Raw genomic sequence first — 27,271 nt, 5'->3', positions numbered from 1 at the left:
AGGCGACAACACATCACGTTTTTCTTGCTTGTTTTCTCAGTTGCTCGCATGCTATCACCCGTATCAGGCCTGTCTATCTTGTTTTTCTTCTGGTTATATTATATTGTTAGAAGTGCGTGCCGGCGTTCGCGTTGCCATGAGCTCAACAACTCTAACCACGGTGAACAAGCGAAAGCAGTTTTCTTTGAGCGGGAAAGTAGACATTCTTCGTGAGATAGAAGACGGGAAGAAAGAATCCGTCGTGGCTAAAGAACGTGGAGTGGCGCGGTCGACGATTGGCACGATTCTCAAAGATGGACGATGATGGACGATGACATTACGGCAGCACCCGAAGACCGCGACGAGTCCGTGCCGGTCACAGATGCGTTGGACTACTTGCAAAAACTCCTCATATTTATAGCCAAAAGCAGCACAGCGACCGAAGGCGTGCATAAGAATGCGGACGGTCTGGAATCGTTCGTGCTGCAGAGTATGTGCTGCACCCGTCAGAAGACGATCACGGACTATTTCAAATAAATGTGCCTTGTTTGACGATCACATGTGCATTGTATGATAAACGAGTTCAAGGAGGTACCGTTTCAAAGGTAGGACGTTTGCTTTACTGAAATGCTATTGTCATGGCTAATTTTCGGGCTTTCACTATAACGACCTTTCAGAATAACAAACATTTTCCCGCAGTCCCCTGAAGTTCTTTATACCGAGATTTCACTGTAGATACAAAAGAAAATCACAAGGAAAACAGGAGAACCACAGCTCCGCTGTTTCCTCAGATTTCACAAGCGTGGAACTGGCTTTAATTTTTTCATTGTTTGCCATGTTGTGCAAGTCGTGCCACTGCGTGCTACACTGATGGCAATGCTGGCAAAACTACAGAAGTACGTGGCCAAGGACTTAGTGATCAAAGTTGAAATGTTGCAAGTGTTGAAGGATGGTGCATCAGGACAAGACGTCACATTAAAATGCAAGACTCGAAGAGAAGCACGTTGGAAACGTATGTGAAAAACAAACAACAAATCCTGCAGGCCAAAAAAAGGTGAAATGTTCCTTGCTTCAAGAAAGTGGCTGAAGAAGCTTTGTTCCGGTGGGTGACTGACTGTCACAATGTGCACCTGCCTTTGAATGTACCTCTGATAATGGCACAAATGGGGAAGTACCCAACAATGATGAACACTGATTCACTCAAGGCTTCCGAAGGCTGGTTCACGAGGTTCCGAGACACACGAGCTCGTTTTCAAAGTGTGTGCAAGAAAAAGGACAGTGTTGATGAAAACATGACAACCAAATGCAGATATGTGCAGCCGCTTCAGCACATTGCTGCATGTCACCCAAATTTGTTCAACGCTGACAGGACAGCACTCTTTTTCAAGGCTCTCCCAGATAAGATGGTGACCATCAAAGCAGACCCACACATTGGTGGCAAAAAGTGCAAGCAAAGAATAACTGTGCTTCTTGCAGCCAACATGACTGGGACGAAGAGGTTGCCCCTTATGGTTATTTAGAAGGCTCCAAATCCATGCTGTTTTGGAAATATCGAAAGCCTTCCTGATGAATACAGGGCCAACGGGAAGGCTTGCATGACCTCAGATATTTTTCGATGCTGGCTGCAGCAGCTGGACCGAACATTCTCTTCCAAGGGGTGCAAAAATGATAATGGTTGTCGACGACTGCAGTGCACATAACTGCATGATCGAAGTGAAAAGCATGAAAGTTTTTTTTTTTTTTTTGTCACCTAATACTAATTTGCTATTCAACCCACGGACCAGGGTATCATTCAGTATGTGAAATCTAAATACCGAAGAGAAGTGCTAGAGTGGGTGCTTTTGCGCTCTGAAGTTAGGAGGCAATATGAAGTGGACCTTCAGCACGATGCACGCATATGAAGAACACACTTCCATCTGTTACTGCCAACTGTTCTCAGCACAGCGGTTTTGTAAGGCCTGAGCCCGAGGGTGTGGCAGTAGCAAAAGAGGCGTCGGCAGAGCCCAGCTGTGATGACTGCCTGGGCTTTTAAGCTGTTTTGCCAACTGATGCGACAATTACAGAATACACAATTGACTATGGTGTCGTCACAGCTCGCTAGCTAACCAAAGAAGTTATATAAGTTATGCACACCCCAGACAACCACAATTCTGATGAGGAAAGGACATGTGAGGACGACCAGACGCGACCACACCACACCTTGTGGGATTTCGGGGCCATGGCCTTAGAGTCTGGCGCCAACTGAGGGTCGCTTGCTAGCCTACGTCACCGGTGTGTCTCGTAACGGGTAGCTGGCTTACGCTACCAGGCATGACACAGAGGCTAAGTGGGCCCATGCGATCATCCGAGCCTTCTTGACGAGGGTTGCTTCTATTGTGAAGAGTATGAGGTCACGAGGATGAAGAAATGGAACAGGGGATTTATTTAGATAGGAGACGCAAACTTATTTACAGAACAAGGGATATTCGTACTGGCTGTAGCACAAAGCACAGTACATCGTTCTCATAGCATGAGCTACATGTCAGAGCAGACTACATCTTTTTGGCAGGACACGTCAGCACACACCAGCACACCGAAAGTGTCCACATTCAAAACAGTTCATTTCTCTAGGGGACTAAACTAGGGAATCTGATGACTGTGTCTCGGCCAATCATAATTGTCGAATCGTTGATGTCACACCCTTCCACCACACTCCATCTCCAATGTTACACAATCACTTCCACATATGGTGCAACCTCGTGGCAATCTGGGAACCTGATGTCGACACTGTTCCACGGAAGACGCTGGCCCCTTGCAACAATTAGTGGGCTGGTGGTCATTACTACCTTGAAGGGAGCTTCTCTGTTGATCCGTCACAGGCCTTGTCGCCATCTGGGCGATGCTGGCAGGATTCATTATGAGCTTCGTCAAGCTGAAATGATTTGATTCAGGAAAGCAGAATAGATTCGAAGGTTGCTGTCCCCGCTGACTGATCGTAACAACCTCAAGAGAGGCCACTGAGCTGCTTTTAATTTAAGATAATTCTTGTTCAAACACTTCCGAACAGCTTGTGTGCTGCTGACCCCTTAAAAGGACATGGAAAATTTGTAATGTCAGTTGGGATTTGAGCAAGAAAGCAGATATCTATAACAAGGCACTTCAGCAAATAAAGGTATGCTGCTACAGCTTGATTTTAATGCTCTTTGTTGTTCATTCCTTTGGCATTTGAATAATTCGGACATTACTTCCGGTCTCGTGAGATACAAATTAAAAGCTTTTACTGTATCTCGCAATATTGCTTAAGTCGAAATTTTTTTCCGGACATAGAGTCAACCAAAGTGTTTTCCACGCCTTAACCTGAAAAGTTGTAGAGCCTGACTCCGGATATCTTGAAATCTTGAGTTTGAATATAGCAGGAAAAAGGCAACAAGGCAGCATTGACAGCGCTGCTTGCACTTGCTAGCTAAGCCAGACGCTGCGCTGGGCTGCAATTCCCACTTATTTTTCCCCCTTCTTTCTGTTATGGTTAGTGGCACGAGCCAGGGTATCTTTTCATTTATATTTTTCTTTTAACCCCAAAATAACATATGTCTATCACCCCTAGTACAAGCTTTCTCGGCTGCTCGCTGCCACTTTGTTGTGGCCTCATGCAGCAGCACTGAGCTGGGAGCCAATGTCCTTTCTTTTAAAGCAAAGCTCTCTTCGCTTCTTCCTTCGACTTTCCCACTGCTGCTGCCGTCTGGCACACCGCGTCGAGGGGTGGTTCACAGCTTGTGTATACATGACAGGTGCGCAGCAGAGAGGAAAGGCAAGGCGAGAAACTCGTTTAGACCTTTGCACCACATCAAATGTGTGCAATGCCCTCCGTACTCCCTGGGCGTTGCCACTTTAGCCTTTTGATAGCTGTAATTATCTGTGACGCCCCGCAAAAGTATTGCAGAAGCTGCAGCGCTTGCCCTTCTACTTACATGCAAGTTCAGAGGGAAGCTACCGTATTTATTCGCGTATAACCCGCACCAAAATGTGAAAAAACGCGTTTAAAAAGTGGGGGTGCGGGTTATCTGCGAATTTTTTCCTTGGGAGGGGGGGGGTCGGCTTCACCGCAATGTGCGGCGGCCTCCCCGTGTAGTCCGCCATCCCCATCGTCATCGACGCTTGTCAAGCCGATGAAGGGCCAACGAAAGGCCAGCATTGTTGAACCTCGCGTTAGGCGCTGTTTAGTGTACTTACCCCAGTTTGCACTGTTTGCCTGCTTTGTTTTGGCATCATGAGTGCGACTCGACGGCAGTGTTTCACAGCGAAAGAGAAGCTAAAGATTATAGCCGCTGCCGAAGAAATCGGCAACAGAGCTGCTGCAAGACAGCATGACGTCGACGAGTCGTGCATTCGCGACTGGAGGAAGAAAAAAGAGTCTCGAAGCAACGAACCGGAACAGGCGAGCGTTTCGGGGTCCGAAGACTGGCGCGTACCCCCACCTCGAGACGCAGCTTGCGAAGTTCATTGAGGAGCAGAGAAGTCGTGGCCACGCTGTTTCGACTGAGATGGCGCAAATGGAAGCCCTGAAGTTGGCCCGGGAATTGAACATTCCACGTGAGTTTCGTGCAAGCCGTGGATGGCTTCAGCGCTTCATGCGAAGACATGGATTTTCTATGCGGCGGCGAACAACCATGTGCCAGCGGCTTCCTGAAGCCTACGAGGAAAAGTTGTTGAACTTTCAACGATATGTGATCGCACTTCGGAAGGAGCACAGCTATTTGCTGTCTCAGGTGGGAAATGCTGATCAAACACCTGTGTACTTTGAGATGCCGATGGACACGACCATGGAAAAAAAGGGCTCCAAATCAGTCAGCGTGCTGACCGGCGGAAATGCCAAGCTGCGCTGCACAGTCATGCTATGCGCTTTGGCTGACGGCACGAAACTGCGCCCGTATGTGATTTTCAAACGCAAGACGCTACCTAGCATTCCACTGCCCCCAGGAATCGTTGTGCGTGCGGAAGAAAATTCGTGGATGAACAGTGGCCTAGTCGGTGACTGGCTTCGAGTAATCTGGGAGCGAAGACCAGGTGCCTTGCTGGCACGCCGGTCGATGCTCGTACTAGATTCCTTCAGAGGCCACTGCACTGATGCGGTGAAGGCTCGCCTTGCCGAGACCAGCACCGACCTCGTCATAATACCTGGCGGCATGACGTCCATGCTACAGCCACTCGACGTGTGCCTGAACAAGCCGTTCAAGGCACACGTGAAGCGGCTGTATGCCCAGTGGATGGCCGACGGCATGTACGCCCTCACACCGACGGGACGCGTGCGAAGGCCTGATATTCCATTGCTGTGCCAGTGGATCGTGGATGCGTGGAAAGCGATACCGGCCGATTTGGTGCGCAAAAGCTTTAAAAAATGTGCGATCAGTAATAGTCTGGATGGTTCCGAGGACGACTACGTCTTTGAGAGTGGCGATGAAGCCTCGGATGGCAGTAGTGAGAGCGGCGTCGATTAAGAATCGGATAACCAGTGACGTGGTGGCGGTCGTTTGAATAAATGTTCTGAAAACGAAATGATCACTGAGTGTGAGTTGCATCTTTCTAGCGCTCATTTTTTTTTTTTTTCAGGTAAACGTGCGGGTTATACGCGAGTTTTTTTTTTTTTTTTCCGCCGAGTTCAAAGTTAGGGGTGCGGGTTATACGCAGGGGCGGGTTATACGCGGGTAAATACGGCAAAAGTATTGCAGAAGCTGCAGCGCTTGCCCTTCTACTTACATGCAAGTTCAGAGGGAAGCTAAATAGAATTGGGGAGGAGGAGGGGAGAGGAGGCCAAGAATGGGTAGAACTGACGCAGTCATGAAACGAGTGAATAACAGCCTTGCCACTGTTTGCTCACAGTTCCCGTACAAGGGGGGAAAGGTGGGAGGGAGCATAGGGGGAAAGTGACTGAGAAGGCAAGGAAACGACAACGGTTGCGGGCAAACAGGATAAATTTAAGTTCACAGTATGGTACGCTACGTTTCTGTTATTTCTGAAAAATAAACACCATGTAAATTAGTCAAGCCGACAACTTACGCAGGGCGTGCAGAAGCAGAGCCACGTTAAAGCAGCACCGTAGGACTATGGAAGCGGTCACATGCCAAATCAACACTTTTGTGCCTGCCGTAGTAGCTTTGTGGATATGGCATTGCTCGAGGTCCCGAATTTGATCCCGGCCACAGATTTTGACGCCAGCGAAATAAATACTGTACACTCACGCACTTAGATGTGGGACACAGTAAAGAACACTAATGTGTCAAAATTAATCCAGAGTCCACCAGTACGGTGTGCCTCATGATCCAATTGTGTTTTTGGCATGTACAACCCCATAATTCAAAGTTTAATACTTTGCCACGATGCGATGTGCCAGGTGAGGGAATGACTATGCTCAACCATCTTAGAGGTTACAAAATATAGTGCACAACAACGCCGCAAGCAAACACCTTGCCTTGTGTGTTCTGTGTACTATGCAAACAGCAGCTGTACACGCAAGGTCACGTTTAACATCAACTCACCCCTCTTGCGTTGGGCTATACATTGAAGAAAAACATTTGCCGTCAACATCGCTGCTAATTATCATCAATCGAAGCAAGCAGTACAGAAAGCTTCACTTACATCGATTCCCACACTGCGTGGGATCCCCATAATTTTTTTTCCCCTCTCATTTAGGATGCTGTCAGTGATGCATTAATGTGGTCACAGTGTGTCAATCATGACCTTGAATGAGATGATCGGCACTCTTGAGCAGGCATGATCAGTTCACATGCTGCATTCCAAAGAAGCCAACATGCTAGCCCACGGTGTTTCAATGAGATTGTGGCTTAATAAGAACACTTGCTTCATGCTTGCGCAACAGTGAGGCATAAATTCCACACCACCCGTGGGCATCTGCTAAAGGCATGACAATTGCACTTTTCCGCAGTTCAGTTTCAGTTTTTCGAAGTGAAATTGTCCGGATTTCATTAGGACGCAGAAAGTAGTAGCGTCAGCTCTTATTGTTTGGAACCATCGTTAAGCTCGGACGACTGGCTTCAAATATTGCATCAGGATCAACCACCTTGACTCTCTGGCAAGCATGCTGCTCTTGGCACAGTGCAACTAACACCGTTGCCTGTATATGCCTGCATGTTCGGAGATGATGCATGCGTAAGTGACCAAGAATAATACTGGAGACATTTCAGAAAGGCTCCATATGGTTTACGTGCGGCCAGACTTGTGCAGTCCGTTCTTTTCTGACAAAGCAAAAAGAAAAAGAAAACACCAAAACAAAACAAAGCGTGCGAAATTAAAGTAAAAAATTAATGAATTCCATGTGACATGTCCCCATGCCAGTAATATCAGTGGTCTCAGATGCAAGTGTCATTGTGGGATATGCTGAGTATTAGTGCAAGTCTGAACCAAGGGTGTGGTCTTGTAATGGTTCAGAAAGGGCAAAGATAAGCACCAAAAGTTGCTGACACATTGAGAAAAAAATGCGGCTGCTTGTTCCAAATGCTGATCTCTGATGAGGTCTGCGTAGAGATTAGTGCGATATTTGGCATGGAAAAGCTATGTCACAGTCACAGCACTTTTTTTTTTTAGCTTCTAAGCTTTATTTATTAAAAATAAAGGCCGGTACAAATCCTAGGTTGCTTCAAATGCTGTTATCGCTCAATTTTCTACATCTTCCACATTTTCATTGACATCTCATCAATTAGGTAACCTTATGAAGTTAGCCAATTAAAGGGACCTTGAACAATTTTTCATGGAAGTAGAGAAAGGCACTTGAATTGAAAACGGGGTATTTCAGAAATTCTTTGCCATGAAAAGCACTTCAATGCGTTCAGCAGAAGCAGAGTTATTGGCAACTAAATACGACCTCCACTGCACTTCCACTCCTTCAATGCCTTGCGCTGCGAAGGCTACAGTGGAGCGGGGCATGTCCACAATGCTTACGCTGCGCAGCCTGCCGATCGTTGCGATCACCGGATCTACAATCACGATGGTAAAGAGCAACTGTCATGGTGCAAGCGCAAGTTAAAACAAAGGAGGAGGAAGCAGGAATATACAGAAAGACAAGGAGGTAAAAAAAAAATCAAGGGAACAAAAGGCACGGCCGGCAGCGCGTGGACCCTCATGCGCTTGTTTAAATGGCGTGAGCGCAACCCTCGTGAAACTCTGCTCCACTAACAGGGAGATGCGGATAAACCCCGGACCTATTCACCTGCCCTGGCTTACTTGCTAGAGCAGCAAGATAAAACAATGTCACTACCTTTAGTTTAATTCAAGGAGTTCATTCACACCAATGGAGCGAGCGACCCTCTCCGTCAGCGCACCCTTTTCCTACATGCTGCGCTCGCAGGTTACCAGTGGCGAGTAGCGATGGCACAATATGCAACAAAGCCAGTAAATGTTACTCCGTGCCGCCTTCCACATGCCTGGCCCTATACCAAGACTCTATTGGTTCCCTCCCACAGCTTCCACAAACAAAACCATCATGACAAAGAAATTCTATCTCGATCTGGCTCGATCGCGATATAAATGCACCGCATGACACCCGTATTAGACTTTCGCAGAGTTGTGCTCTTTCCCCTCTACTTTTTTAGCTCTGATGGTGTAGTTGCTTTTATTGAATTATCGCTTATACAGATGACGACTGACAATTCGGACTCCACGGGGTACAAAATAAGTCCGAACAATCAAATGTCTGAAAAACTAATGTATCCAAAGAAGATAATTTTATTGACATCTTAAGGCCAGTGTACAATGAATAAGTGGTCGATTCAATACTGGATGCACTTCCGTTTACATGGTACTAAGTATGCCCGTATTTCTGCCAGTTTTGTACTGTCGCTCTATGCAGATGCAAAGGCCTGAGAAGGCTCAATTCCACATGTGAACGCTGTTATCACTCAATTCTCAACATCCTCCACAACTTTTCATTGACATTTCATCGATTAGGCAACTTTATAAAGTTCGCCAATTAAAGGGGCCCTGAACCACCTTTTATCTAAGTAGAAGGAGGCGTTTGAAGTGAAAATGGGATATTTTGGAAATACTCTGCTACTAACGTACTTCAGTGCGTTCAGCATAAGCGGAGTTATTGGCAATCAAACACGGACTCCGCTATGCTTTCACTCCTCCCAATTCCTTGCGCTGCGAAGGTCACAGCGGAGCGGGGCGTGTCCACAATGCTTCGCCTTCTAAATGTCCCTGTGGTGGGCAGTTAAAACTTGGTTTTGGATGTTAACGTAGACGCCACTTCAGAATTTGGCACCTACGATGCGCCAACCGTAAGCCAAACGCAGCTGTTCTCAGCAAGCCGGAGTGCGCTTAGCCAGTGGACTTGTTGCGACACTCTGCAGTGGATGGACACGGTATCTATGCTACGTAGCAGACCGCACCTACATGCAACCGTAGTGTATATGTGCAGCATTTGCTGTGTGCACAACAAGGCTCGTGCGTGTTTGCCCTCACATGCAGCAGTCTGACCTTGCTACGTAGTGTGGACCGGTGTAGTCCTTCACCAGATTGACCGATAGATATTAGCCGCATCCAACTTGCACATTTTTGAAGCGCTATCAATTAGTCTGCCAAGGCATCTACCTGGAGCGGCCCTGAGAGCCCACACTGGCAAGCATGAGTATGGCCCGACGTTAAGCTTCGTGTGGTTCGGGGCTAGTTGAGAGTTCAAAACTAGTCAAAATTGACGAGACCTGACAACTATGACACCGATAAGCAGGGCGGCCACAGTTTATTTCCTACACGAGCTGCTGTGACCCAGCATGAGGAGATGATAGCGGGCTTCTTCCGGAAGTACGTAACTATATTACCGAAATTTGAAAGCACGTTTTCACTTACTTCAGCCTGTTTATTGAACTCCATCAATAAACATACACAGCAACGTTAGGAAGAAGTACACTGATCCAAACACCTTTTTTGGTTGACGTCAGCTGTTGGCCAATAGCAGCCTTGTATGGGAATCCGCTATGTGATGAAATAAGCATACAGAAGGGAGCGAGGGGCAGGCTTGTGTTGAAATGAGAGTGTGAGAGAAAAGTGACTGGAGTTCGTGCCACGAACGCCTGCAAAACTTGGCTGAGATACTCATAGTAGTGTAGACCATCCGCAAACTGTTTTTTCACCAAGCCCGAGGGGTGCTTCAGGGCCCCTTTACACATATTCGTGCACAGTGAACAAGAAATATGGTAACCACTATGAAAACAACACAAACAGTGAACGCCTTTCACGTAGTGCTCTCTCTTAAATTCTTGATGACATTCAATTGGGATAGCAAAATAATGCCGAATACACGTAAAGTTACTTCCCCGGCATGTTTGCCAGTATTTCCCACCATTTGTTGAGAAAAAAAAAAAGAAAAACTGATATTTTTGAAAACAATAAGGAGATGAAAACGTTCAGTGGCTTTCCGATCTGCGACATCTACCAATATTTTGCAGAAGCTCGATTATCAGGCTTTATTCACGGCTTCACCACAGGCTCCATAAAGCCAACATTAAACAGCGACTCCTATTTTTGACGGTAAACGACGGTTTATTAAAATTTTGGACTTGATGTGCATGAGTCGCATTATGAACATTGTTGTCATGAAAGCATTTTCAGTTGTTTGCATTTTCGTGGAACATTTACGACCGCCATTTGGCTGTTGAGGTTCAAAAAAATCGAAACTTTACATCCTAGGCTCCCGTTCTACGGCGGCAAAAGCCTGATTTTATGTGGTGTGGTCAGGCAGAAAATAGTGCAGCCAGGGTCCAAATTTGAGTGAGAAAATTACAGTTGCCATTGGGTACTTGTGGCCAAAGTTTCTTGAAAGCAAGCAGGTCGTTTGACGGTGTGCTGCACTATCATCCCTTCAACCAGATGTGGTGCACATGCAAAATAGATTTGGAACCTCACACACATGGCATTTGTCAATAACTGACCAAGATTTTCCAATAGGGAGCACAAGCGAGTGCTAAAATGTATAACCAAACTGATGCGCTACAAGCTGAACAAACTGTATATTCAGCTGAGAACATGACTTTTCTTCCTGACTGCCCCACAAACAAATGCCAGTTAAAATTGTCCTTTAGCTGGCCTGTATATTAGTATGCACACATGTAAGACTCATATAGAACATTCATAATGCATTGTAGAGTACAGAAGGGCATTCATTTTCTTGCAACCAAGTTACAATGCACCACCAAACACACCCACACTCCAAAGGTGCCGACGATGAAATGGACTGCTTAGGCTTGGATTCCAGGGCTAAACACTAGCCAACACATGATAACAGCTGTGTGGTTGCCACTGAACATGCAGATCCCACTAAATTTGGCAGGTAAATTCAAAATGAGCGTTTTGGAACATTTTAGCACAGCTCAATGGTTTAGTTCAAGATGGCGTTATTGACACAGCACTTCCATCCCTGTTGCGTTTAGTTAATAAGGCAATGTGACAAGTGCAAAAACAAAAATGTAGGCGCACCTACAGACATGCCAAACCTACCCATGGTATGCTGACTCATTGGGTGCACCATACCCACTTGAGGCTGACTGGCCAGTGCTGGAGGAGGCGTCATCTGGGATGGCGGCAATGAACTCTGGTGGCTCGACCCATGATGGCCATGCGCTGGCAGCGTGGAGTAGCCACTCCCTGGAAGAGCCAGTGAACATTCGGGAATGGACAGGACTTCAATGAGTGCCGCACAAATGTCCTCTATGGGTGACACAAGGTGAAAAATCACATTACTTTGTTTTTTTCTGTTATAGCTTATTTTATCATGCTTGAACATCCTACTTTTGCGCAGCAAGAATGAAAGTAATATAGGAGTGAGAAGTGAAAAATGTATCCGAATGAGCTGCGATGGCTTAAGAAATCGCAAATTTCAGACATTTTTGCTCATCTTCTAGTGGCTGTCACACCAGCATGGTTGAACGCCAGTGCTGCCACTTGCAGGAGGTAGCCTCAGCCCTCTTCTCTTGATAGGAGCATCCATCATTACGTATATCCACAGGAAAATATATAGAAAATACTTTTTCCCGAGTCTTTCAAGAGCCCTCACTGGCCTTTTAAATTATGTGACCTGAATGTGGGACTGCCGTTAGCTACTGCCATCTCAGAATTGTGTTTGCTTAGTGAGGCTTTGTTCTGAACATGTTGCACATCATCTCAAAGTGAACTGACTTTTCTGTTTTGTTATCTACAGTTTACTATGATGAGCGCTGAAGAAAAATGTGACTTTGGCCTTTGGAAAAAAATGGAGTGGCGAACCGTTCAAGGGAAAATACAAACAGAAACAAAGGAGTATGACAAACTCGACTGAAGTTGCAAGTACGCCATGCCGACCTTCCAGCCATGCAATTGCTGCTCAACCGAAAGGGTCAGATTTTATCAACAATGCTATAGATTTTTTGAGCTCATAGGAGAATAAGCTGCTAGCATGGCAAGCTAACGAGTCGACCAGTGATGAAAATGATGCAAGTGCAGTAGTCTGTGAAATAAACACCCTAACACAACTTGTGAGTGGAGCAATGTGTGCGACGTGAGAAAAGTGTGAGCTTGCCATTAGACCTATGAGCAAGTGCAAGAAGGCCTTACTTTCCTACTCAAGCTAAAGTTTATGAACGGTTGGTGCCCTGCGGCAGTTATTTCTTCTGCGAACAAGTTGCGTCACGCAGCTGCTGCTGCTGGCCCTACTGACTAACTCACAAAAGTTCAGCAAGTGTTTGTGGAACAGTTTTGCGAAAAGCACTGTTCACTCCACGCGCAGCTGATGTCAGACATGATCAGCTGTTGAAGTTTTGTGGTATACTTGGTCTACTGGAGACAATTACAGCGAGATGATGTCCCTCGTAAATATGTTAGGCTACATCCCCATCAAGTTTCAGTTGGTTTGAGTGAGAAATTTGCCATCTGGCACAGATATAAACTTTCTATGATGTTCTTGCCTGTTTTCAGAGCTTGTTCACGTTATTTTCCCCCTATGCATTACATGGCCTGCCCAGCTTAATTTTTTTTTCTTTTGATGTCAACTACAATATCGGCTATGCACACTTGCTCGCTGATCCACACCACTCTCTTCTATCTCCTATCTCTTAACATTTTTCTATCCATTGCCCTTTGCGTGGTGCTTAACTTGTTCTTGAGCGTCTCTGCTAGCCTCCAATGTAATGCACAGGGTACATAACCATTAGCCCAGTGATCAAATCCTGACTGGGAGCTTACCATTGTCATTAAAAAGAAAAGTGTGCAATCATTGCATTTTACAGGTGCTAGCATATGGGAAAGGTACTCGGAGGTTAACAAACATACTCGAGCACAAGCTAAGGACCGTGTAAAGATTGTTGGAATTAGTTATGTTAGGTGCAATGTTAAGAGAGAGGAAGAGAGCGGTGTGAATAAGAGAGCAAACGGGAATAACCAATATTCTAGTTGACATTAAGAGAAAAAAATGGAGCTGGGCAGGCCATGTAATGCGTAGAGTAGATAACTGATAGACCATTAGAGCTACAGAATGGACTCCAAGGGAAAGGAAGTACAGTCAAGCACAGCAGAAAACTAGGTGGAATGATGAAATTGAAATGCTGAATGATGAAAATGATGAAATGAAATCGCCACTTCGAGCAACAGAACAAAGGCAGAGAGCTTGGCGTTGCACTGTCCCACTGCAGGTTATAGCAATAGCACTTGGTGTGAAACCAAAACTGCCAAAAATACTTGTAGACTAGTTTGCCAGTCAACAGAATGCCAATCTGTAGCCTGTACTTCCCATCATTCCCACGGTGGTTGAATGATCGCAGCGCCAGATTTCCTTCTAGTTATACTAACATGAAACTATGCCTCCTAAGAAACCCCACCCTTGTACGCCAAGCCTCCACTCTGCCCTTCATGGTCGCTCATTCTCCTATCTTTGCGTTAGCCAAAGATTGTACGAGTTGTGCATTTGTAAACTGAGAGCTTTTGCAGGGATTTTAGCATCGTTGTATGCAGTTATTTCAGAGAGTTATACGGGTGGATTTTTCTTCTTTCTTTCCAGGCTGCTGTAATTGGGGTTGTGGATCATATGCGGTGGTGGGTTATACGCAGAAAAATGTGGCAAATTTGCAAGTGTTTTTGCATTCTACCCTCATCGGAATGAGGCCACTACGACTGGGAATTGAATGTGGTCGGCAGTAAGATGCCACAACTGCAGGGGTAAGTGATAATGGAAATGAAGCCACCTGGCGCGCTCAGTATACCAACCTCTCCGAGGATGGCCGAGGGGGTAGTTGGCGGCATAGTTGCTAGGCACCTGTGGTGGGGCAATCGGTGGTGCAGGTGTACGGTACTCTCGAGAGCCACGGGTCAGAGACCCTACGGTGACCCCTCGGTTTGCTTGAGGCGGCGTCGGTGGCTTTGTTGTTGGCGCTGGTCCGGCATTCATCAGAGCCTGTCGCAGCAACAGATGGACCATTGAATAATGTTGCAAACATGTGTAGCACTGTCAGGAGACATTCTTAGCAGATTGGTACCTGCTTTTGGCAAAACAAGAGCATGCTGGTAACAGCTAGCAGCGACAAACAAGAATAATACCTAGTAGTACACTGAAAACGCATTTAAACTTCAATATAGCACACTTTAATGTAGCCAAATTTCCTATATAATGAAATGCATCACTTTTCACAATTTCAGTGCCGAGAACACCCCCTATTTTCACTTTGTAGAAGTGAATTTCATCAGTTTAATCATTATGAAATTTTGTTTCTACATTGAGACAAGATTGAGGCATCAGACGGATGTTCACTGCCACTGCAATTAGTCAAGGGAAGTAATTTCATAAGATGCACTGTACGTGCCTCTCGAAAAGCCTGCAGGTCACCAGCTCTGCAATCTACCAGGATGCCAGTGCGCATAGCTGGCACAGTGTGGTGCTGCACAATGACACTAAGGGGCACAAGTGTTGGTGCAAATCATTGTACAAAAATCAAGCAAGCGTTGAGATTTGAAAAGGGCTAATGGGAGATTAATGTGTAAAAGGTAGAGATAACCAAGGAAAAGCTGGATGACTAGTGGGGAAGGTCGACAGAACAGACCTGTTAAGAGTCGTAAGGAGAGACATTACATTTCCCTTCACAGCAAGGTGAAACCTGCCACTGCCCAATACAGTCAATTTCCGTTAATTCGACCCTGATTGGACCAACGAAAGTGACTGCATTATTCGGCGGGTCGAATTAAACAAGATACAGTAAAAATGCCAAAACACACTGCTGATTCATTTAGCCAGTATTTGCCAGATTCTAACGCATCTCCAAATCTAATGCGGCCACGTTCTGTGTCTCCAATGCAGCAAACTTTGACATGACATTAAAGCTCTGAAACGATATAGAAATTTTGTGCGCACCCAACCATCTTGCAAAAAAGATTGTTGCACAATGGCAGCCAGTTTTCTACAGTCCGCTTCGTCACGCAGCCCTTTTAAAGTCCGCTTTGCCGCAATACATCCGCGTTATGCAGAAAAGCATGCAACCTTTGCGAAGGATGTTTTGGTTTCATGTCCGATTGCACTGCACAGGCAATTTTCGGCCAAGTTTCCTAAAAAAAAGAAATCGCGCAAACATTGTGAGCTACAGTTATTGCTTAAGAATTTTCCTAGGGCAGGCCGAAAATAAGCGCTTTCGACTAGAGATGTGCGTTCAGTGTATTCACTGTCTCCTAAGGTCCACCGAGACACTGCTACTGAAGGGGTCAGTATTGGGGTCATCATAGAGGTGAGGTGTGTGCTTGCAAACTGGTCAAGTCTGAATTATCTGGCGAAAGCCAATTGTAGGAGTGAAATAGCGAAAATGTTGACCCTTAGAAATGCATGGGCACTGGCCAGGACCTTCGGCCGGGTTCGAATTAACCCAAATATCTAATTAACCAGTGTTGAACTAACGGAAGTCTACTGTAGGCAATTTCAAATCGAATATTGAATTTAATGAGGAAAAAAATTGCAAATAACGAATGGAATATCAGAAAGATTTTCACAAAATTTACAGCTTACAAATTTTGGGCAAGAACATATGGTGCTGCATATGCTCAGGAGCCTCCTAGCATTGCATAACTAGGATGTTGCAAGCTATCAGTAACTTAGGTACATAGAAACGAAGATATACAGTACAGTCTACTCTTATAAAATGGAACTCCAAATTAGTTTGCCAACAATGAGAACAGCTGTTATAGTATATGAAGGTCTGGTAAATTTTTTATTCATTAACTTTGTTGCATCAAATCAAGTGCTTTATTTCCCTTGACACTAATGAATAAGTGACATTCTGTTGTACTGAATATCAATGAGTTTCTCAGCTTAATAGTAAACCTGTGCTTTGTGGCAGTCTTATTTATTGCATATAAAGTTTTGCTTTCCAGTCTTTCTTCAAAAAAATAATGGCTATTGCGACTTTCCGGCAGGGGAGCTGTTAATGCAAGGCCAATTTATGCAACAGACAAATGGATCACACATCACGTCACGCAATCAATGCTTCGCACAAAGCCGATGCCAACGGTAAAAAGCAGGCACTGTCCGCACCATTTCATTGTCAGGTTCGGCATTATATGCCACCTGCAAAAAATTCTGAAATCTGGAGGATTACTGCAAGTTCACACGATGCTCCCTCCCCTCCATTCGTTCATTTGCTGTCCATGCAACTGGGTCACCTGCCATGTAAATCCAAAGCTCGTCTTGCGACAGGTTGGTCAAAGCTACAAAGAGTAGCCCATGTGCATTTACAAACGGCACTGGGAACGAGAGGCCGCTGTATGGTGTCACAAACATGGCAGCAGTGAAGAACTCTGTTGCCATCTTGTGCACTTGCTTTTGTTTGTGAGGCAGTCTGTTGGCTTCCTGAGTGTCACACGGCTGCTGCAAATATATCTGCGTCAATTTGGCACCAAACCACAACTTTAGTCGCCAATGCCCGATAAAACAGTGCCGATTAGGCACTGCTTTATCTATTAGGATTAGGCCTAGGCAGTGTGTCCATGACGAAAATTCGCCACTTGCCACTGGCCAGTGGTGTAGCTGGGAATGGATGGGGGGGGGGGCACATTAGACCCACGTTGTTCAATGGAACATAATCCCAGCGGAACAACATCCCAGCCTTGGGGCACTCACCTGAGAAGATGGGATGCGGCGAGCTTTGTTTGCACCGCCATTCCCCGCTGAGGATGTGCGCAGCCCGTGTCCAACCTCATCCAGCACTGTGTAATCGATGGGGCGGCGAATGTACTTGACAGGACGCTCCTGACTGGCTGGGGCCAGGATCTTGTGCTGACGAAGCGTGCTCTTGTTGGCCGTCAGCACGCCAATCTCCCGCCGGGCCACTTTCTCCTTGTGGATCATTACCGTCTGGCCTACATATGTGCAAGGTGGTTAACTCTGGCAAAATTCAGTTTTCAAGGATACTAAGTGATGGAAAAGGAAAATGAAAGAGGGTCAGGATACTGTAACGATTCTATTGCAATTATTTTCCAATTCTTCGGCTTTGTCAGTGGTGTGAGCAGATGTTGATAAAAAAGGAATAGATTAGAGCTTGTTGCATTATATGAAAGAGCTCAGCATTAAAATATATTCCGGACTTGACGCATTCTGAAATTTCACCAAGTGCACTAACATAAGCTGGCACTGTTAAGGTAGTAGTTACCAAATTAAACATTTGTTAATTTCATTTACTTTTGTTTACAGCCTGTTTACTCCCTTTTAATGCATGACAGGTGATTCACAATGCATCCAACAGGGGATGCCCATAAAAACAAGAACACAGACACACACTGTCTTGTTTCTGAAGACATCCTTTGTCTAATTTGCTGTGATTCAACCATATTGCAAGAACAACTGGTCTAGTTTCTATTTTATTTTAAAGCAAATTCCATGACAGGAAAAAGAAACACATGCACACACACTTTAGTTCCTTAGCCATATCACATAACCTTTAATTTGTCAGTATAAACACCTCTTTTTGGATGTCATGAGCAAATCATGAATAATAATTATTAATAGTGTCAAAATATTTACATGTGAGTCATGTGCATTGGTCTCAGTCAAGCAAATGTTTTCACATGCACCTGTGTATTTCTGTGCAGCCAATGACTTCTCAACAAGCCAGAAAATGAAAGAAGAAAGCGGGAAGAGTAGAAACATGCATCATGATTAAATCGGCACGTGGAAGGACGGTACAAAAAGAATGCATGACGGACAACTGCCGCACTTCAACTCAGCTTTACTACGGAACATATACACAGGCAGCAGTTGCTGCATGGAAACACTGAAAAAAAAAAAAAGAGACAGCCACGGTGCACACTGTCAGTGCAATCACAACAGAAGATCATCCGTGTCATACCTCACTACAGAGCAGCCTGATATGTACAAGATTAAAGACAATTTGCAAACACACTGACATTTTTCGCTCTTCATGCTTGCGAAATTCGGAGCTTTTTGTGCAAGTATACCTCTTCTTTTTTTGACAAATTAAGTGATGCTGTGCTAAAGCAAGCTTCTCCTTCCTCTTTATATGAGGCATGCCTCAAACAATTCTCCCTCTTTCTGAGCCTTAAAACTTCAGAGTATAAAAGTGTCAGTGAACGCTGGACCTTTTGTAATGGTCAGCCTTACCTGCACAACCTTTCCCACCGCTTGAAGAACGTGGCCAGAAAGTGCGGCATTCCCATAATGTTCTCTGCCCCCGGAGAAACTGGCGCAAATGTGCCAAGGAGTTAACTATGCACAAACATTACATAAGTGCGAAAAAGCACGCTAGGCACCTTGTACACTACAGATGGAGGAGGTTTACCAAATCCCACTCTCCTGTGGCAAGTGTGACGTCAGCCAAACTGGCAGATGCGTTAATGACCACTTGAGGGAGCACCGGGCATCCAGGCAGGCCTTCGTAGTGTGGGGTCACTTGGCTGACCTTTGCAAGAGGGGTGTGCACTCCAGGGTTCACTGACACTTGCATACTTGGAAAATAAAATTTAAGCTCAGAAAGAAAAAATTGTCTGGGGCATTTCACATAAAAAAGGGAAAGAGAAGGTTACATTAGTGCAGCATCACTTAATTTGTCAAAAAAGAGAAGAGGTTTACTTGCACAAAAAGCTTCGAAGTTCACGGGAATGAAGAGCAAGAAATGTTGTCTTTTGTGTCTTTGTTATCTTTTGTGACAAATTGTCTTTAACCTTTTCGCATATCAGGCCGCTCCATAGTGATGCATGACATGGATGATCTTATGTTGTGATTCCACTGACAATGCGTGCAATGGTTATGTTTTGTTTCCAGTGTTTTCGTGCATCAACTGCTGCCCATGTACTTTTCCCGCAGTAAACCTCAGTTGAAGTTCGGGAAATGTCCTCAATGCATTTTTTCTTTGTCCCGTCCTTCCATGTGCCAATTTATGCTTCATCAAGCCAGGAACCAACCAGCCTATCTAAGTATTACAGTAGACTCGCGATAATTCACTCTGATAATTCGTACTTTCGGTTAATTCGAACAAAAATCAAATTTTTGGTTGGTTCGCCATGTTTTCAATGTATTTTAAGGCCGCTTAATTCAAACACCGCAATTCGGTTAATTCATACTTTTTGCTTGTCCATACCGGAAAATTATCGGCTATTGTTGCCACCACTGGTGAAAAATCTGACTTCTTATATCACCACAACAGCGGAAAATGTTAACATAAGCGCACTATGGCCTAAAAAAATAAAAGAAAGCGAACAAGAGCCTAACAAACAAACGTTCAAAACAAAAGCCTCCCGAAGGGCACACTGTTGCTCAAATTTCCGTGGCTTGCTAGCATGCTTGCTAGCCAGTTCAAAGCAGGAAGTTCGAAATGAAAACACATAACCCTCAAAACTTGTGGAAATGATGACTGTCCACCTGCGTTTGTCAAAGCGCTCGAAACTGACGTAAAACCTGACATAAAAACAAAGAGCACGAGAAAAGGAAAAAAAGGTGCGAAAGTGACGCGAGTAGCATCGGCCGATTCCGAATCGCGTGACCGCTCGCGCTTTTCTTTCCCTGGTCGCCCGCCCGCGTTGGTAGCATCATGTCTCCGCGGGGGAAGTACCGAACCCTTTCTGTGAAAGAAAAATTGGCAGCCATAGAAGAAGTTGAGGTAGGAGCGAAGAAGACTTCTGTGGCATTGAAGTATGGAATCACAAAAAGTACGCTGACGATTGTGAAAGCGAAAGACAAGCTGCGAAACAACGCAGGCCATTTCACTCCCGACAGAAAAAGGCTTAGGGAGGCGGCGCATCCGGAGCTTGAGAAGGCAGTTTTTCTTTGGCTGAAGCGCACTCGGAGCTGCAGTCTACCAGTAAGTGGACCAATCCTGCGAGAGAAGGCCGAACAACTGTCTTTGCGCTTTGTAATTGAAGACTTCAAGTGTAGTGATGGATGGGTGTCGCGATTCAAGGAGCGACATGGCCTCACTTTCAAAACAGTAAGTGGAGAAGCGGCAGCGGTCGATGAGGCGGTTACTACCGACTGGCAGCAGACGCGTCTTCAGAGCCTACTGCTTGAATACTCCCCGGCTGACATTTATAATGCTGACGAAATGGGACTGTTCTTCAAGTGCCTTCCTCAGCAAACATTGTGTCGCAAGGGGGAACGTTGCACCGGCGGAAAGCTGAGCAAGGAGCGGCTCACAGTCATGGTTTGTGCCAATATGGATGGTAGTCACAAGCCCAAACTTATCGTTGTTGGCAAATCGAAGCGTCCGAGATGCTTTAAAGGCGTCCGAACACTTCCCGTTTCTTATGCAGCAAATACACGTGCATGGATGACGCAATCTTTGTTTGAGGATTGGCTGCGGAAACTTGACGTGCGGTTTAAGCGCGATAAAAGAAAAGTGCTGATGATAGTGGATAATTGTCCCGCTCACGGTGACGTGGAGGGGCTCGAGGCAATTCGTCTTGAATTCCTCCCTCCAAACACAACAGCTGTCCTCCAGCCTCTGGATCAGGGGGTAATCAAATGTCTGAAGATAAACTACAGAAAGCTACTCCTTAAGAGGATGCTAATATGCATGGATAATTCCATGTCGTACAGCGTAACACTGCTGTCGTCTGTGGGAATGCTAGCTGACGCAAGGAGTGCAGTAACATCGGCAACGATACGGAACTGCTTCCAGCATGCCTTCCGCATACCAGGCCACACACCAGTGATACCTTGCCTGACTGCGCTCGAAATGAAGGTGAAGACTGCCTCCAAATGGAGAGCAATGAAGCAAGGCTAGTGCTTTCTGCACTCCAAGCACACAACACAGCTGCTGACCTCAGTGAATTTGCGGCTGCCGATGATAACCTCTGCGTGTGCAGGGAAGACACCCTGGACGACTTGGTGGCTGAGGTGCTGCCAGCACAGTACAGCAGCGAAAGTGAAGAGGAATCAGAAGAGCAATCCTCTGTGACAGCAGCACAGGCCTTCCACTACCTTGCCGAGGTCCGCAAATTTCTGACTGTAGAAGAAAATTCTCAAGAACAACTGGCTGCTCTTAATGGAATAGAGAACTTTGTTCTTAATGCACATGTAAAGAAAAAACAATCAACAATTCATGATTTCTTCAAACGGTCTAGTCAGCCATAGATTTCCATTAAACTTGTTCTGGATCCTTCACCTCTGCTCTGTTCTTACTGTGTAATTAAAGAGTGAAATGTTTAAAATATGATTTAAGTGGATAATTAATTGTAATGTGCACTGTAATCTTGCTCAGAGTCATATATGCGAGAACTTCCGATAATTCAAACTTCCTGATAATTCAAACAAAATCCTGGGGTCCCTTCGAGTTTGAATTAACGAGAGTCTACTGTAATTAGAAACACGCAACCCTCAGCACTAGCTCACCAATCATCTTCCTTCCTGCACATATTAGGAATCCAATCTGATGCAAGGCCCTGCCAACATGCCCCAACAGGGCTAGCACACCACTCAGATCTGCTACCTACGTAACCAATTGTGGCATTTTATTCTGCCATCAACTATACAGACACTCATGACATCAATTATATAGACAATCAAAGCGTATTAGGCTCCACTGCCGTAGATGCTGCCGCCGCCATGCTGTCACGTAGGAGCAGCCCAGCAGTTGGAAACTTAGAAGGTATCCAGAGATGTGCAGCACGTTTGACTGCAAAGGTGACAGTCAAGTGGAGGCACTAGCATGCTCTGCTCAATTGGCTCTGCCAGAGCTAGGGCAGTGCTCTGTTTTCCACCGCTTGCATGAACATCTTGTGTGCGCAATTAGCATTCATGCTGCGCAGCTGTGCATAAACTGGTGCGATTCGAACGAACAAGCAAATGTCAAGCTAAATCTATCCAATCCTTTCACTGGGCTTTGAAAAATGCCGATGGTTTTCCATCAGCCTCATCTCGTGCACCATCAATATGTGATGCCAATAACACTGCTGTCAGCATGCCTCATCGTGCCAGCATTGCGACATGTCTAGTATCTGCCAGGACACTCTTCCTGCAGCGCTGCAGCAGTCATCTCCCTTGCCGCATTGCAACATGTTGCCTCTGCGTATTGCAAGAACATTGTGCGAGAAGCTTGAGTGTAACTCTAAACTTTGCGACTGCTTTCAATGCTTCCCCTTCACGCGGAACTCCAAATTTTTCATTAACGCAATTGACCCACTTCGTTCTAGTGAACAAGGGAGTCACATGTGAGAAATGAGCAGACATGCAGCTGCAGAAGTTGTATATGTTGTATATAGTTGCATATGTTGTACCCATTGAGCCATGCAACACCTGTGCATAAAATTAACTAAATTCTGGGGTATTACATGCCGGAACTGCAATATAACTATAAGGCACATTGTAGCAAGGGACTGTGGATTAATTTGGCCACCTGGGGTTCTTAAACATGCACCCGATGCATTGTACACAGGTGTTTTTTGCATGTCGTCCCCATTGAAATGCGGTCACTGCAGCCGGGATTTGTTCACGTGACCTCGGGCTAAGCAGTGCAATGCCGAAGCCGTTGCGCCGCCAGGGTGGGTCACATTTCTGCTGAATGACTGTAAAAGTTGCAGGCAGCATTGCTGCAGCAAATATCTATACACATGAGGTGGACACTCAGCCGGTATATTGTAGGATTTCTTATGCTCAATTCTATTCCTCTTCCTCATTATTCACCGCTCTTGACTTGCCTATTACGATGATAATGTAAGCTAAGTGCCTTTCAGATCGTTCACAAAGCCCAAGGAAAATACTAAGAGGAATAGAATCCTTACATTACCATGGCTCCTGTCTCTAGGAAACACTTCACGAATTGTAACATTTCACTTTGTATTATTTCTAACGGGTACATAAATTTATCCAAGTGATAGAAGTGAGTAATTGCAGTAATAAAGCAAGGGTACTTAAATAGGCCTTAGAATTAAGTTGGTTGCAATCAGGACAAAAAGTACCGAACTCTCCTTCCACTTTCTGGCTCGGTACAGGCATGCCAAATTGTCTAATTATTTGTGGTTGAACTAAAACATGTATAGCACACATAAATGTATGAAGAACGTTAATATACATGTACTTGTTGAATGAAGGCACGGTTGACATAGTCAATATTTAAACATATTTGGCAAGTATTAACTGAGAGCCCTTCCAAAATCCAGACAAACCGTAAGCTAATGAAGCCAAGAAGCTTTCTTGTGAATAAATTACATTTATTAAATATAATGAGAAATTCCCTTTCCAGATAAGCAACCCAGTAAGGTACAAAAAAATTAGCAAAAATAAAGTTCACACAACACCAAGAACCCCACCTATGTGGTTGATGTGAGATTCCATCTCGGAGAGCTGAGCTGTCTGCAGGTCCAGTAAGTGCAACAGGTTGTACGCCAGTGTGTTGATCTGGTAGGCAACGCTGGCCAGAGACTGTGTTGCAAATTTCTTGGTCTCCTCCAATGCTGCATGCTTGTTCTCAGACTAAATAGCAGGAGACAGAAAAACGTGCAGTGTCTGCATCACACAGGTGCTTTCATTTAACAAGGCCTTCAAACTTATGGTGAATCAGCCCATCAGCCAGATTGACTGCTACTACATTAAATGTTTGTTACAAGGGCAGCTTGAACTGCCATGCAGCAACACTCCCAAGCTTGCACAAGCGTGTGGAAAGTCTAAGCTTTACTGCAGTCAAGTGGCTGAAATATGTCCCCTTATGTTGTTTATTCCGGATGTCTAGCGAATTCCTTGCACAGTATATATTCCATGCCAAAAAAAAAAGACATCAAAAGACCAACTGCTTTTTTCACCACACTTTTTCTCACATCCAAAAATTGGGCAATCCAGAAGAAACAAAACTTGGGGAAATTTTCACCTTACACTAGCACCAGAAAAAATCTAAATGCAGTATACTTGTGTGGATTTGACTATGGATAATTAAACTTTTTGGTTAATGCCATCCCAATTGAAGGGCCTAGCTTAGCACCCATACAATTCTAATGGACCAAGCTAGTTTTATTTTGATCCTAAAATTGCCCTGCACTCAATAATTCCAACTTGGCTGGTCAGCACGCACGCGCCTAACTCCAATGGTGATCCCATTGATGGCTCCCATAGTGGCAGCATCTGTATCGGCAGTACTTTGGGAGAAAGCATCGAACATATGTCATCTCACATCTTAAACGCCTATTTTTAGCCTGTGCACCTGTGCCAGGCACCAATTGTTTCTAAATTCTGAAACTTCTGTGGGCAAATGCACTTAGGATTACGTGGCTGTATTATCACTTGCAACACCATATAAGCACCATGGCCAATGAGATCAAGTGATACCTAACACGGTATCCAAAATTTCAACGACTGCTTTGATCTGGCTCTATGAGGTGTGTAATGCTGCCGTGATAAAATCTGAATAAATATATAAAGACTGTAGACAAAGACCACTCATCAAGCAAACATATCAAGTGAAATTGTGCAAAAGGGATTCTTCGAAAAAGTTACAGACCAGTGACTAGTCATAGACCAGTGACCAATTTTTTTTTTTTTTTTTTTTTTGCAGGAAAAGAATGTTAAAGTTGTGTCACTGCTCCACTCACTGTCATTGAGTCTCAGAAGTTTACTGCGATTGCTAACAGCGTTTTTTTCCTATGTGAAAGCGCTGAAGGAGTGCTGAACATGTGGCTTTAACCACAATGCCACGTTGTCCTTCCTATTGCATTTTCCTGCTAAGCACTGCACACTAGGGAGTTGAAATTTCTGCTCTGTACGGGCATTTCTTTCAAGAGAATGGACCTTTTTCAGCGCTGCAGCAGAAGCTTACTTCATTGCGGCAGATTTGGTTTATGTCGCATGGCTGCCCTATAGTAGCCAACGAAGACACATTATAACCGGTTTTCAACAGTAACAAAACGCATTAATTCAGCAGTCATGGCACCTCTGCGATTTAGGTTTATGCTGTGTGCAACACATTCCTCCATAAATGTCTCCACATGTTCCCCACGTGTGTGACCAGCATAAAGTAACAGCGCTACCTACTGGATTTGTAACACTGATAAAAACTAATAACCGAGTTTTTCTATCGGCTGCAATGCAGCCACTATTCAGTATCAACTCATCTGAAAAAGAATACTGCTCTTCGGCAAAGTAAGGCCTTCAGTTCGTCGTTGCAATATACCCGATGTGCCAGGTCCACCCCTGCCACTATCAACATCCTTCACAGCAACATACAAGATGCTTTGCGTAAGGCAAGTCCTACATGTAAACAATGGCATTGTGGTAGAAGGCCGTGCTGTTTTGCAAGCTCATGCTGCACATAATTTATGCAACAATTTCTTTATTCTTATGATTGAAACAGTATTGTGCAGGAAAGATAATTTGCTGTGCTGCAATATGTCTAATAACATTGCGGCGAACCAACTATACAGTTTGCAACTTGTGCAGTTTATAAGTAATTTTTCATGACTTTACTCAACAAATCGAAGAATTCCCTGACAATCCCATGACTTTTCCAGGTTTTCAGAGTAGCTAGAAATCCTGGCTGTTATTCTTCTTTTTTTTTTGCTACTTCTACAGACTTCATGCACCATTTCGATCTTGATAGTGAAATCTGACATCGCAGTTACACAACAGGTCTCATGTGCAAAGGGTGTTAATGCTAATTTTCGATTCAGTGCTTTTTCTGTCCGTGTGTCCTGATCTGTTTGCCTGATTAAGTTCCACTGACACGAACAACCACGTTGAAGAACTTGTAACACCGTATGCATATGATCATTCACCACGCGTTCCAAACAACCTAACCGCGCACTCGAGAACGACGAGCCAAGTATCGGGTGCCAGTACCTGAAAGTAGTTGGCCTCGCAGTACTCCGCAACCTTTTCAAGATTGGTGTGGCTGTCATGGATGTTTTGCCGTCCATCGGGAATTTCGTGCTGGATGAGCGTCATAAGATCAGCCATGACGGAAGGCATGTTGAGGCCGACTGAAAAGGAAAATTTAAAGACATGATGCTGCACCGCAGACTGGGAACGCCCTAGGACGCCTTCGTAGTCTGATGACATCAGTTGTAGCTTAGAAAATTTCAGGTGATTTCAACGAAGCATTTACCGACCCGATGCACCAACAAGGTGCAGCATTCGGCATTCATTTCGCGAGATTAGAAGGCTCCGTTACTCATGCCGGCATACGGCGCTTTATCTACGTCATGCCTCACCTACGCATGCCAGAAAATAGCAAGGCCAGAAACTACACAATGCCTGACAATGTGTGAATAAATAAGGAACGCTATGACGATTCCGGCACGAAAGGGACTGGAGTGACAGTGTCACGTCCCTTCAAATCAGTTAGGCTTACAGCACATAAACGGACAAGCAAGCCACGCTGCACGCTCGCGGACTACGTAAACCTTTATTGCAGTGGGCGTCTCGTCAAAATGAACTCACCAAATCGGTAGGTTGTATGCAAATATTACAACAGTCTTCGCCAGTAAGCTTTAGTTTAGTTGGGTACGCCCAGTCGAACATCAGCTACATCAGAGTACATATGTCCCTGGCGGCTAACTCCCGTACTTTCCCTCAAAACCACTCGAGAGTCAAGCCAGTCAAGCGTCAAGTCATTTGGTAGCAATCGATAAAGCTAGCCCAGTTATACTTGCTTTTTTTTAGTCATACTAAACTTAAAATATAACTTTTACAAATTTATGTAATTAGAACTAAAGAAACGATTACTAAGGTTGCATTGTGGTGTCCACATTTCATACTCCCTGAGAATTTTTAATAAAATTGAAATATTTATAATCTTACATATTTGCAGTTTCTTTTGTTGCAGAAAACTTTCGTGCACTTTGAAATATAATGTAACCGTATTTATTA

General features: G+C 44.9%; 1 protein-coding gene across 6 annotated transcripts in view; it reads right to left on the bottom strand.

Moving 5' to 3' along the window:
- Positions 1–26,977, bottom strand: part of Abi (tyrosine kinase Abl) — a 46,958-nt gene extending 19,981 nt beyond the window's left edge. Inside the window, exons 1-6 of one of the 6 annotated variants that reach the window (XM_075692152.1) lie at positions 26,843–26,977; positions 26,243–26,382; positions 23,728–23,890; positions 17,090–17,328; positions 14,200–14,386; positions 11,464–11,673 (exon numbers count right to left, since the gene is read on the bottom strand). In XM_075692152.1, the coding sequence (XP_075548267.1) occupies positions 11,464–11,673; positions 14,200–14,386; positions 17,090–17,328; positions 23,728–23,890; positions 26,243–26,371 (928 nt within the window). In that variant the 5' untranslated portion in view covers positions 26,372–26,382; positions 26,843–26,977. Of the gene's footprint in view, positions 1–11,463; positions 11,674–14,199; positions 14,387–17,089; positions 17,329–23,727; positions 23,891–26,242; positions 26,383–26,511; positions 26,669–26,842 lie in introns of those variants that run through there. The other 5 variants (XM_075692155.1, XM_075692151.1, XM_075692154.1 and 2 more) reach the window with 5 other exon arrangements.
- Between the last annotated feature and the right edge of the window lie 294 nt (positions 26,978–27,271).

This window comes from Dermacentor variabilis, chromosome 5, assembly GCF_050947875.1.
Source record: "Dermacentor variabilis isolate Ectoservices chromosome 5, ASM5094787v1, whole genome shotgun sequence".
Taxonomy (NCBI): Eukaryota; Metazoa; Arthropoda; class Arachnida; order Ixodida; family Ixodidae; genus Dermacentor; species Dermacentor variabilis.
Note: the sequence above shows the minus strand (reverse complement) of the source record. Positions and strands in the feature narration are given on the sequence as shown.